At 34.9% G+C, this 14,512-nt stretch overlaps 1 protein-coding gene across 1 annotated transcript in view; it reads left to right on the top strand.

Annotated features, from left to right (window-relative positions):
- CCDC73 (coiled-coil domain containing 73) overlaps positions 1 to 14,512 on the top strand; it is a 149,222-nt gene that overhangs the window by 88,320 nt on the left and 46,390 nt on the right. Inside the window, exons 8-9 of the mRNA XM_034644803.1 lie at positions 6,689 to 6,824; positions 7,061 to 7,140. Of these exons, the coding sequence (XP_034500694.1) occupies positions 6,689 to 6,824; positions 7,061 to 7,140 (216 nt within the window). The remainder of the gene's footprint in view (positions 1 to 6,688; positions 6,825 to 7,060; positions 7,141 to 14,512) is intronic.

The raw sequence follows: 14,512 nt of genomic DNA, 5'->3' as shown, positions 1-14,512 counted from the left end.
TTAGTAAATGTAATTGTAAAAAGTTGTTTGTAAATACTATTTAAAAATTATTCCTATTTTAAATGCCTCAAAGCTTTAATATAATCTTTAGATCACGCACATGTGCACACACATGTGCCTGTACACTTCACTTTTAATTATGCAGATACTGTCTTCTTTTCCTCTAATCTTGTTTTTCATGGATTGTTTGTTAAAATTTAAGTTTGTATTTGGAAAGCAATGAATCCTAACATTTTCTGTGGATAGAGTCTTTGCATTTATTAGCAAAATTTTGTAAAAGAAGAAAATAGCTTGAACCAATTCACAGAGGTAAAAAGAACAAAAACAGTATGTACTTAACTATTTCTTAGTCATCTTAATAAAATTATCTTTACTATGATATAGTATGCAATATTAAAGTTTTAATAACAACGCTATAAAGTTATTTATATTATTATTTAAAATGTTCTTGGGTTTCTCAGGCAAGTGATACCAATCCGTTTTTGTTGTTGCTTCCCAAAGAATGTAAGCTATTTTCTGACATGCAGTTAGTGGCACACTTGACAACTAGCCTCTTCATCTTATTATCAAGACGAAATCAGAGCGGCCAAGTAGGTTCATATATGAACAGTCCCATATGGGCCTGTATGGGCTAATGAGCTATGTGTGCCCATGTAATTTGAAAGTCTTTATAATATCATGGCCATTGAATTGGTTAATGTATTTGAAAATCAGAATTATGTCATGCAAACAAATGAAACTTCATTTTACTTGAATTGACTTTGGCTTTGAACAAAGGATGTTGGAATAAGAGTATATCACAAATTATTCCAATGTGTATAGAGCTCTATGTAGAGAAAACCAATTAAATCACTTTAATCTTTACTACAGTTTTAGTTATCAGGATTATTCATCTTTACAGGCATTGACAGCCTATTATATTTACCATTTTTTAACTGAAAGGTTAAAGAGGCCTATATTAATATGTAGTGGACAGTATTCTCATAAAGGCTACATAAAAATTGATCAAAGCTGAAAAATTGAAAAATTCCTTGACCACAATGCTATGAAACTGGAAGTCAACCACAAGAAAAAAAATTGGAGACCACAAATATATGGAGGTTAAATACCATGGTACTAAATAATGAATGGGTCAACCAGGAAATAAGAAATAAAAAAGTACATGGGAACAGATAAAAATGAAAACACAACAGTCCAAAAGTTTTGGGTGCAGCAAAAGCGGTTCAAATAGGGAAGTGTGTAGCAATATAAGACTACTAAGAAAAATCTCAAACAACTTAACCTTACACCTAAAGGAGCTAGAAAAAGAACAACGACAAAACCTAAAACCAGCAGAATGAAGGAAAAAATAAAGATTAGAAATAAATGATCTAGAAACTAAAAAAAAAAAACGGTAGAACAGATCAATGAAACCAGGAACTTGTTCTATGAAAAAATCAACAAAGTTGATACATCTCTAGCTATATTTATCAGGAGAAAAAGAGTATTCAAATAAAATCACAAACGACAGAGGAGAAATANAAAAGAAAAGTAAAAGGGTAAGAAGTCATCTAGAAAAATAAGAGGAAAACAAACTTCAGAATACTTTCACTCCAATCCTGAATTTATTATTTGTTACTGTAATATTTAATTTTATGTGGCAACTTGACTAGAACAAAAGGTGCCCAGATTAAACATTATTTCTGGGTGTGTCTGTGAGGGTGTTTCCATTAACTGGCTTTATGCTTTTGGGGAATAAAATCCCTCAAAACTATGTTTAAAAATATTTAACCTTTTCCCCTTCCTAAACAATTCAGTCCTAAGTCCATGGGGCAGGATAGGGCAGGGTAGGTGTCCATAGGAAAGGGATGAAGAGGTCATGGTGGCAGCATTCCAGAACAGGGTATCAGGCCTGAATGAGGAAAAGAGGATCCCAGTGAGAAGGAGAGAAATCTACTGTGGAGAGTAAGAAGCTGAGCAAGGTACTACTTGCAGATGACATGATACTATATACAGAAAACCTGAGGGACACGTGACTGGCTCAGTTGGAAGACCATGTGACTCTTGATCTCAGGGTTGTAAGTTCGAGCCCCATGTTGGGTGTAAAGATTACTAAAGAAAAGAAAAAGAAAACCCAAAAGACTCCACCAAAAACTACTAGAACTGACAAATTAATTCAGTAAAGTCTCAGGATACAAAATCAATGTGCAAAACTTGTCATATTTCTATACACCCATAATGAAGCAGCAGAAAGAGAAACTAGAAAACAATTCCATTTACAATTGCACAAAAAATAAGATACCTAGGAAAAAAAAGTAATCAAAAAGGTTGAAAGACCTATATTCTGAAAACTATAAAACACTGATGAATGAAATTGAAGATGACACAAAGAAATGGAAAGACACAGAGAAGTTCTATGCTCCTGGACTGGAAGAACAAATATTGTTAAAATGTCTGTACTATCCAAAGCAATCTACACATTCAGTGCAATCCCTATCAAAATACCAACAGCATTTTTCGCAGAACTAGAACCAACAATTCTAAAACTTGTGTGGAACCACAAAAGACCCTGAATAGCCAAGCAATTTTGAAAAAGAAAAGCAAACTGCTGGAGGCATCACAATTCTGGACTTCAAGTTATATTACAAAGCTGTAGTAATGAAAACAGTATGGTACCAGTATAAAAATAGAAACACAGATCAATGGAACAGAATAGAAAACACAGAAATAAACCCACGACTACATGGTCAATTAATCTTCAACAAAGCAGGAAAGAATATCCAACTGTTGACAGTCTCTTCAACAAATGGTGTTGGGAAAACAGGACCACTTTCTTACACCATACACAAAAATAAACTCAAAATAGATTAAAGACCTAAATGTGAGACCTGAAAGCATAAAAATCCTAGAAGGGAACACAGGCAATAATGTCTCTGACATAAGCTGTGGCAATATTTTTCTAGATATGTCACCCAAAGCAAGGGAAATAAAAGCAAAAATAAACTATTGGGATTACATCAAAATAAAGTTTCTGCACAGCAAAGGAAACAAAACTAAAAGGCAGCTTATGGAATAGGAGAAGATATTTGCAAACGACATACCTAATAAAAGGTTACTTTCCAAAAAATTNGAAGAACTTATAAAACTCAATGCCCCAAAAACAAATAATCCAATTAAAAAATGGGCCAGAAGAGAAGAAAGACATTTCTCCAAAGAAGACATACAGATGGCCGACAGACACATGAAAAGATGCTCAACACCACGGACTATCAAGGAAATGCCAATCAAAACTATAATGAGATATCACCTCACACGTGTTAGAATGGCTAAAATCAAAAACACAAGAAACAACAAGTGTTGGGGAGGATGTGGAAAAAAGAACACTCATGCACTGTTGGTGGGAACGCAAACTGATGCAGCCACTGTGGAAAACAGTATGGAGTTTCCTCAAAGATTAAAAGGAACTGTATGATCCAGAAATCACAGTATTGGGTATTTACCCAAAAAATACAAAAACACTAATTCTAAGAGGTACATGCATCCCTATGTTTATAGCAGCATTATTTACAATAGCCGAGCTATGGAAGCAGCCTGTGTCCATCAATAGGTGGATAAAGAAGATGTGAGATATTCTTTATCTATATGTAAAATATTCCACATACTATGGAATATTATTCAGCTATAAAAAAGAATGAAATCTTGCCTTTTGCAATGACATGGATGAGCTAGAAGTTATAATGTTGAGCATAATAAGTCAGAGAAAGACAAATACTGTATCATCTCACTGATATGTGGAACTTAAGAAAGCAAATGAGCCAAGTTAAAAAGGAGATAAACCAAGAAACATACTTTTAAATATAGAGACCTGATGATTTATCGGGAAGGTGGGTGGGGGGATGAGTGAAATAGTGATGAGGATTTAGGAGTGTGCTTGTCATGATTAGCATCAGATTATGTGTGGAATTGTTGAATCACTATATTGTACACCTAAAACTAATATTAGACTGTACGTTAGCTAACTGGAATTAAAAACTAAAAAAATTCCTTGGATTGAAGCAATGCCTTTAGACTAATTTAAGTGAAATTGTGTTAGGTTTCTACACATCTGCTGAAAGCAAGTATAATTCTCTAGATTGAAGAATTAAGTGGTATTTTAGTGGAATGGAATATGGTTCATTATTTTTCATTGTTTAGTTTTTGAGAATAGTAACTACCCAGGTAGACATAAGATCTTCAGGGTAAGTACAATTGTCAGCTTGTTTGTGTTTGTAACTATTACATGATTAATTCAAAGGACTAAGTTGTGAATTTGAAAAGCCCATAAAAGTATGTGAGAAACTTTCAATTAATCCATTGTGATCATTACTAACAATATTATCACTTTGCTTAAAATCATTAAAATCTTCGAAAAACTTAAGACTGTTGGGGACGCCTGTGTGTCTTAGTCATTAGGCGTCTGCTTTAGGCTTAGGTCAAGATCCCAGCGTCCTGGGATCCAGCCCTGTGTTGGGCACCCTGCTCAGTGGGGAGACTGCTTCTCCCTCTCCAGCTCCCCCTGCTTGTGGTCCCTCTCTCGCTTCTCTCTCTCTGTCAAATAAATAAATTCTTTAAAAAAAGAAAAAGTTAACATTATCATCAAATTTGCCAGGAGAATATAGTTAGGTACAATTTAAATTGTAATGTGTATTCTTTCTTAATATTAAGGCTTTTCTTTTTCTAAATAAAATTAGTTAAAACTATTGAAGGTAATTTTATCACTTAAGGAATAATAATGACAACATATTGTACTTGTTCTGTGGCAAGCATCTGTTCTTTGCGTTTTATGTGTATTAATTCATTTTATCCTCAGAACAACGCTATAAGGGAGATACTTTTAGAACTTTTATTTTAAAGATACAGTGGATAATTTCTGCAAAGTCACACAGCAACTAAATTACAGAGACAGTATTTAAACACAGGCAGATTAATTTTTGACTACTTTGCAATATTTGCCTGTACTTTGGTTTTAAGCAGTAGAAACTGGCTCTGTTTAATTTATGCAAAGGGAAATTTAGTGGAGGCACTGAGAATCAATCTGAGTGAAGAATGGGTTCAAGAATGAGCAAAGACCAGGGTAATTCCAGAGTTTGTGAAGCAGGATGTAGGAACCCAGGAAAGAAGTCTCATCAGTCTGGATAGAGTCACTACTGACATTATTTAGTTTCATAGTCATTTTGTTCAAGTTGCAAATTCTAAAAAGGTAGAAATCAGTTGGTTTATTTTGAGTAATACGCCCTTCACTTGACTAGAGGAGAATAGAGCATGTGAATTTCAATTCTACTAGATTGTAATGAGGAAGAAATACTTTAAGTAAATACTTGAAATTGTGATAATATTGGATAACGGAAACAGATACAGGCCAGGTAAATCTAACAAATTTACATTGTTGCAACTCCACAGGACAACAATTCATTCAGAAAACAATTAGTGCCAGCGAATGGACTCACACTGTTCTTTATCACTGCTCATTACGGATGCTGAAGTGTGTGGCAAAAATGAATGAAAGTTGTGAAACCAATCAGTGATTCTACCAATGCCAAGTCAAGATCAAAACCTTTAAAAAAAGTTACTGATTTTATTAACATAATATTTCTTTTTAAAATTTAAGGTCAAATTTCTAAGTATGACAAAACAAGCTGCTTTAGCCAATAGCAGTGAAGGCCCATATTAAAATATACGTTGGGTCCAGTTTTTACCAATTATGTTTCTCAGCCTAAGTAGACTTTCTGCTATTACTGTATTGCTTCCCTGTCTCTGATAGATATTATCTTCATAATTCAATTTTTTAATGCAATGAGAAGGGGCTATACTCATTAAAATCAGAAAAATTACTTGAGTTTCAATACTACACTCATAATTGTGCCCCCAAATTAGAGGAAATAATTTCTTTCCTAAATTATCAAGTATTGCTTTAATATTCCCGTGATTTTTCTTAGTGCTGGCTTGAACTAATTAACTTTCTATAAATGAAACTAGTTGATTTTTTTTTTAAAGATTTTATTTATTTCTTTGCCAGAGAGAATGAGAGAGCATGAGCAGCAGGCAGAGGGAGAAGCAGGCTCCCCAATGAGCAGGGAGCCTGAAGTGGGACTTGATCCCAGGACGTTGGGATCATTACCAGAGCCAAAGGCAGACACTTAATTGACTGAGCCACCCAGGCGTGCCTGAAGCTAGTTGGTTTTTATTTTTTTATTATTTTTTTTAAAGATTTTTTTTTTAAATTTATTTATGTGACAGAGAGACAGCCAGCGAGAGAGGGAACACAGCAGGGGAGAGGGAGAGGAAGAAGCAGGCTCTCAGCCGAGGAGCCAGATGTGGGACTCGATCCCGGAACGCCGGGATCACTCCCTGAGCCGAAGGCAGACGCTTAACGACTGCGCTACCCAGGCGCCCCTAAAGCTAGTTGGTTTTTAAAAAGAAATTGTAAACAAGGGCAGTAGAAATTTAAAAGACTATTTTGTTACGAGACAAAAAAGGCTTTAATTTTACATAGGTTTAGAAATATCTCCTTAACATTTCCTCCCTATGGTGTATTCAGCGCTTTTTCATGGCCTATTTCATAACAAAATTTATTAAAAACAATTTTTATGTATGTTTAAATATATGTGTGTGTACATGCTGTATATATGTGTGTTATATATTTATAGCATTTTAAATAACTTCAAAATAGGAACAAAAAGTCCAGTTACATCTTCTGGCTAAAGAAGATCATCAGAAGCAACTGAACGAAATTGAGAAATATTATGGCACAATAACAGGTCAATTTGGATTGGTAAAAGAGAATCATGAAAAGTTAGAACAAAATGGTAGGTACTATCTTATTAAACATATATTTAATAGGGAGTGATTAAATGGGCTTGTTTATAATGGATAAATTGAACTTATCTGCTACTGGTAATACTAAATGGCATTTTAGTATTATTTAAATTCAATAATAATTACATACATTGCATTAAGGCTATTTTCCCTGTCCATTTTAGTGATACTTTCCTTAAAATGGGTGTTGAATATAATATTTTTCTAAATGTTTTTCATGTTGTAGTACAGGAAGCAATACAGTTAAACAAAAGACTTTCGGCTTTAAATAAAAAACAAGAATCTGAAATATGCAGTTTAAAAAAGGTAGGATTTATACAGTTTCATAGTATTTGGGTAAAATTATAGTCTAATTTGTTTTATGAAATAGTATTAGAAAAAGTTGGGTAGATATTTTTTGGTATAAAGAAAAAATGTTTGGTATAAAGAAAAAAATGTTTAAATGTTCATAAACTGTGAGTTATGATTCCAGTTCATGTAATGAATGAACTTGTTCTAACCCATTCAAAATATTCTTTGTCACCAGTGGCATGCCTTTTTGTGGTGACATGAATAGCCGTTATTTACTGTATGTCTGTCTCATTAGCACCATTTATTCGTTCATTCTTCATTCATTCAATACTTGAATGACTGTATGTCTCAGGTACTATGTGGCACTGAGGATACAGGTCTGAAGAAAATAAAACATTTTCCTGGTTTTTTGAAGTTTGTAGTCCAGTGGAGGAGTTAGACATAAAATACATAATCACATAGACCAAATGATTTAAAACTTATAAATGATTTAAAGAAAAGGTAAAGGATGTGATGACATTATAATCAATGAATTTATTACATTAGAGGTAAAGGGATAGGGAGGGAAGAGAATAATGTTTCAGGCAATAGAGATGTCCCCATACTGGACCCCAAAAAACAACAAAAAGATAAGTTACTGGAACCCAGAAAGCAAGCATCACACAGAGTAGGTAATACTCTGACAAGGAGAACAGCATGTGCAAAAGCCTTGAGGCAGAAAAGAGTTTTAGTAATCACTTCTCAGACTTTTGGCTAAGATTAAATATAGAAAAGAGTTTAGTATATGTGAGGGACAGGAGAAAGTCTGATATGGCTGGAGCATCATGAGTGAAGGAGTACATTGGACATTCAGATCTAAATTGGCAGAAGGTCATAAACATTTTATTCCTCATGTCACAGTCATTAGCTCAGAAGTAGACAAGTGGCCTTAGTTAGTGGTTATAAATCAGGAAGCATATGACCCCCACTGTGGTTGTCAGTCATTTCTCTACATGAGAAACCAAACAGGAGGAACCTGACGATGTGGATGTCAGATTGGTGTGAAGTAAAGAAACCTATTCTTTGATGAACCCTACCATTCCCCCACCTCTAGACTTTTCAGTTATGTGAGTCAGTGCGTCTCCATTTTTATTTATGTTAGTTTGGTTTGGGCCAGTTTAATTTTCTATTATTTGCAACTAAAAATATCTTCACTGATACAAGGTGAGAGTGGTATGAGAGGAAGAAGTAGGCAAGGCCTTTTTTTTACTTTCTCAGAGAATGACCTTGTTTCCTTTCCCTGCTCCTTTCAAAGCCCCATCTGAAATAATACCACTTTGGACTATCTTCCTGTCCCTGAGAGAATTAAGTACCTGTCCTTACTGACACTCAATAAATGAATAAATGCTTTAAACTAACATTTACTAAGTTCCACTTAAATACTTACAAATAAATTACACTTTATAGTTAATTTATCATTTGTGCAACATACCTTCCATTTGTCCCTCCAGATTCAGATGTATACATCCTTTTCTCCATGTAAGGCTTATCTATATGGATTCCATCAGTGGTCCCACATCTTCCAGCTTCCTGTTGAGTTGGGCCAGTGGGGAGCAGCCTGGACAGGAGACAGGAAGAAAGAAAGAGGGTGAATCAGTATATTTCCCCCTGCCACCCATTCCCTCCCTTTGAGATCACTTCAGGGTGGCCTTGTTCCTCAACATATCACTAGTTTTCTCAAATTGGCCTACCCTGCGTGATGCTCTCTTTTTGGGTTCAGTAACTTACCTTCTTGTTTTTTGGGTCCAGCATGAGGTCCATCCTACCGTTAGCCCCTGGAACTTGCACCATATTTTATGGTTCCTTTATAATGTGCCCACACTTTTGCAAATAAATCATCTTCAAATTATCCTAATTTATGTGTACCATCTATTTCTTGGGGGATCTGATGACACGCTCGGTTAGAGTGTTAATATTAGTGAGGCCAAGTTTCTCAGTTCAGTTTTTATACAAGCTGGTTGGTTCATTCAGTACAGAGAAATTTCTTTTTTACAAGAGTTACACCCCAAACCTCAACAAGTCATTTTTGCAACACATACTGTAGATTTAATAAATAAATGAATACGGATGATATTGTTCAGATACATCATAACTTTTGAGGAAAATTTAAATTTTGGGTCAGTATTTTCATTATAGTTTTAAATGGAGTCTGCTTTTAAAAGGGAAGAAAAAACACTCCAAGCATTTACAACTATATGTATACATTGAATTTCACTATTTTTATTTAAATTAATAAACTTTATATTTTAGAGCATTTTTATCTTCACAGCAAAATTGAGTGGAAAGTATAGAGCGTTCCCATATACTACCTAACCCACACATGTACGGTCTCTCCCACCATCAAAATCCTGTACCAGAGTGATGCATTTGTTACAACTGATGAACCTACATTGACACAGCAGTATCATCCAAATTCCATTGTTTACAGTAGGATTCACTCTTGGTTTTGTACTCAATCTGAGTTTGGGCAAATGTTTAGTGACATGTAACCACCATTATAGTATCATACAAAATAGTTTTACTGCCCTGAAAATCCTCTGTGCTCTACCTTTTCATCTGTCCCTTCCCCCAACTCTTGGAAACCACTACTCTATTTCCAGTTTTGGAACCTTTTCCAAAAGGAAAAGAATCATATAGAATGTAGCCTTTTCAGATCAGCTTTTTTAGTATTATGCATTTAGTTTTGTCTAATGTCTTTTCATGGCTTGGTAGCTTTTTTTAAAGTCCTGAACAATATTCCATTGCCTGGATTTACCACGAACTATCCATTCTATTGAAGGACATTTTGGTTGCTTGCAAGTTTTGGCAGCTATGAATAAAGTTACTATAAATATCTATGCACAAGTTTTTGTGTGCACAGAGTTTTCAACTTTTTTGACTAAATACCGAGGAGCATGATCGTTTGGATTGTATGGTAAGGTATGTTTCGTTTTGTAGAAACTGCCAAACTGTCTTCCAAAGTGGCGGTATCATTTTGTATGCCCACCAGCCATGAAATAAGAGTTCTTGTTGCTCGATATCCTCACCAGCATTTGGGGTTGTCAGTGTTTTGGATTTTGCACATTCGTTAATAGGTGTGAATGGTATCTCTCATTGTTTTGATTTGTATTTCCCTAATGACATCATATGTTGAAAATTTTTTCATATGTTTACTTGTGATCTGTATGTCTTCTTTGTTGAGGTGTCTCTTCAGATCTTTTATCTGTTTTTTAATTGGGTTGTTTGTTTTCTTATTGTTGACTTTTAAGAGTTGTATAATTTGGATAACAGTCCTTTATTGGATATGTCTTTTAAAAATATTTTCTCCCAGTCTGTGATTTGACTTCTCATTCTCTTCATATTGTCTTTTGCAGAGCAGAAGTTTTTAATTTTAATGAAGTACAGCTTATCAATTTTTTTTGTGTGTGGATTGTAACTTTGGCATTGTACCTAAAAAGTCATCGCCTTATGCAGAGTCTGCTAGATTTTCTCCTGTGTTATTTTCTAGTTTTATAGTTTTGTATTTTACATTTAGGTCTGTGATCCATTTGAGTTAATTTTTATGAAGGGTCTAAGGTCTTGGTCTCCCCACCCCCTGTTTTTTTCCATGTGAATGTCCATGTTCCATCACTATTTGTTGAAAAGATTAGTTTTGCTCTTCTGTCAACTATCAGTTGACTGTATTTATGTGGGTCTGTTTCTCGGCTCTCATTTCTATTCCATTGATCTAATTGTCCATTCTTTCACCAATACCACATTGACTTGATTACTTTAGTTTTATAGTAAGTGCTAAAGTTGTGTAGTGTCAGTCCTTCAACTTTGTTCTCCTTTAATATGGAGTTAGGTATTCTGAGCCTTTTGCCTCTCCATAGAATTAGTTTGCCTGATACACACAAAATAACTTGCTGAGATTTTGATTGGGATTGTAATGAGTCTATAGATCAAGTTGGGAAGAACTGACATTTTGAAAATTGTGGGTCTTCATATTCATGAACACTGAATATCTCTCCATTTGTTTAGTTCTTTGATATCTTTCATTAGAGTTTTATAGTTCTTCTCATATAGATCTTACATATAGTTTGTTAGATTTTTTACCTAAGTATTTAGTTTTGGGGGTGTGTGAATATAAACAGTAATACATTTTTATTTTCAAATTATATTCATTCATTGTTAGTGTATAGTAAAGTGTGAGATCATAGAAAATATCTGCCCCCATTTTCTTTTTTTTTATTATATTATGTTAATCACCATACAGCACATCCCCAGATTCCGATGTAAAGTTTGATGCTTCATTAGTTGCGTATAACACCCAGTGCACCATGCAATACGTGCCCTCCTTACTACCCATCACCAGTCTATCCCATTCCCCCACCCCCTCCCCTCTGAAGTCTTCAGTTTGTTTCTCATAGTCCATAGTCTCTCATGTTTCATTCCCCCTTCTGATTACCCCCCTTTTCTTTATCCCTTTCTTCCCCTACCGATCATCCTAGTTCTTATGTTCCATAGATGACAGAAATCATATGATAATTGTCTTTCTCTGCTTGACTTATTTCACTTAGCATTATCTCCTCCAGTGCCGTCCATGTTGCAGCAAATGTTGAGAATTCGTTCTTTCTGATAGCTGAGTAATATTCCATTGTATATATGGACCACAGCTTCTTAATCCAGTCATCTGTTGAAGGGCATCTCGGCTCCTTCCATGATTTGGCTATTGTGGACAATGCAGCTATGAACATTGGGGTGCATATGGCCCTTCTCTTTACTACGTCTGTATCTTTTGCCCCCATTTTCTATCACTTGCAATTCCCTAAGTGGTAAAAGCACTAAGAATATCTCTTGTTCTAGGTATCTGGTCTTTCACCCTGTCCTTGACACTGGGCTCCTAAAACCCTTAGAAATTCTTAAGTGATAAGAGCGCTAGGGGCATCTTTTATTTCAATAATGTGACTCTGGGTGGAATCCTGGATGGCTCCTGCATGGGGATTGGTCACCAGAAAGAGCAAGTCATGATTAGAAGCTTAAAATTTTTAGCCCTGCATCTCCCCTACCTCCCTCTACTCCACAAAGGGGAAAGGGGCTGGAAATGGAGTTAATAATTGATCATGCCTACATGAGGAAGTCTCCATAAAATCCCAATAGTACCATTTCAGAGTTGATACACCCCAACTCCACCAGGACAGAATCCTCTGTGCTCAGGACTCTCCCAGATATTGCCCTTTGTATATCTTCATCTGACTGTCGATCTGTATCCTTTATCATATCTGTTAAAAAACTAGTTAACTTAAGTGTTTCCCAGTGTTCTGTGAGCTGTTCTAGAAAATTAATGGAACCTAAGAGGGGGATCATGGGAACCTCTATTTATAGCCAATCAGTCAGAAACATCTGGACTTGCAATTGGCATCTGAAGTGGGATGGGAGCAGTCTTATGGGACTGAGCCCTTAACCTTTGGGATTTGACCCTGCCTTCAAGTAGATGGTGTCAGAAGTGAGTTAAATTGTAGGACGTTCAGCTGGTGTTGTTGCAGAGAATTGCTTGGTGGGGGAAGGCCTCCACACATTTGGTGTCCAGAAGTGTCAGAAGTGTTCTGTTTAAAGGAGACACACAGGAAAAAAAAACAGGAGGAAGAACTGGATTTTTCCTTATACAAGAGGGAAGAACTGTAGGTTTTTCCAGTACAGAAAGTGATGGACTTTCGTATATTAATGTTATATTTCACAACCTTGTTATAGTCATTTATTAGTTCCAGGAGGTCTCTGTTGATTCTTTTAGTTTTTCTACATAGTCAATCATGTCCTCTGTGAACAAAGACAGTTTTATTTCTTCCTTCCCAAATCTGTATATCTTTTTTTTTTTTTTTAATTTCCTATTCCTGTCTTGTTGCATTAGCTGGGGATTCCAGTATGGTGTTGAAAAGTTTGGTGAGAGGGGACATCCTTCGCTTGTTCCTGATCTTAGGGAAAGTGTGAAGTTTCTCATTAAGTTTGATGTTAGCTGTAGGTTTTCTTTGTAGATGCTCTTTAGCAAGTTGAGGAAGTTCCCCTCTATTCCTAGTTTGCTAAGAATTTTTATCATAAATAGGTGTTGGATTTTGTCAAATGCTTTTTCTGCATTTTTTGATATGATTATGTGATTTTTTTCTTTTGCCTATTGATGTAATGGATTACATTAATTAATTTTTGAATGTTGAACCAGCCTTGCATAACTGGGATAAATCCCAGTTGGTCATGGTGTATAATTATTTTTATACATTGTTACATTCAATTTGCTGTTACTTTGTTGAGGATTTTTATATCTTGTAATGTCTTTGTCTTGTTTTGCTATTAGGATAATGCTGGCCTTATAGAATGAATTCAGAGTATTACCTCTGCATCTGTCTTCTGAAAGAGATTATATAGAATTGGTATCCTTTTTTCTTTTAATAGTTTCATAGAATTGACCAGTGAACCCATTTGGGCATAGTGCTTTCTGTTGTTAGATTATTAGTTACTGATTCAATTTCTTTAATTGATATAGGTCTATTTAGATTGTCTATTTCTTCTTGTGTGAGTTTTGGCATATTGTGTCAAGGAATTGGTCCATTTCATGTAGGCTATCAAACTTGTGGGCTTAGAGTTGTTCATAATATTTTAAAAATTTTCCATTTAATGTCCATAGAATCTATGGTTATATCCACTTTTTCATTTCTGATATTAGTGATTTGTGTCCCTTTTTCTTTTCTTAGCCTGGCTAGAGGCTTATCAATTTTATTGATTGTTTCAAAGAATCAGCTTTTGGTTTCCTTGATTTTCTCCATTGATTTATTGTTTTCATTTTCATTGATTTCTACTCTAATTTTTTTTTATTTCTTTTCTTCTGCTTACTTTGAATTTACTTTGGTCTTCTTTTTCTAATTTCCTAAGTTTGAAGTTTAGATATTTGACTTTAGATTTTCTTTTTAATTAAAGTGTAGTTGACATGTAATGTTACATTAGTTTCAGGTGTACAAAATAGTGATTTGGTAAGTCTATACATTATGTTATGCTTCACCAAACTACAGCTACTATCTGTCACCATACAATGCTACTATGATACCGCTGACCATATTCCCTATGCTGTATCTTTTATCCCTGTGATTTATTTGTTCTGTAACTGGAAGACTGTATCTCCTACTCCCCTTCATCTATTTTCACCATGGCCCCACCCCTCCCCTCTCCTCTGGCAAACATTAGTTTGTTCTCTGTATTATGAGTCTGTTTCTTCTTTTTTTATTTGTTTCTTTTGTGTTTTAGATTCCACATATAAGTGAAATCTTATGGTATTTGTCTTTCTCTGATTTATTTCTCTTAGCATAATATCCTCTAGGTCCATTGTGTTTTTGCACNTTTTTTT

This window comes from Ailuropoda melanoleuca, chromosome 16 (genome assembly GCF_002007445.2).
Source record: "Ailuropoda melanoleuca isolate Jingjing chromosome 16, ASM200744v2, whole genome shotgun sequence".
NCBI classification, from domain to species: domain Eukaryota; kingdom Metazoa; phylum Chordata; class Mammalia; order Carnivora; family Ursidae; genus Ailuropoda; species Ailuropoda melanoleuca.
The sequence above is the reverse complement of the archived record's forward strand: the minus strand, read 5'-3'. Positions and strand labels throughout refer to the sequence as shown.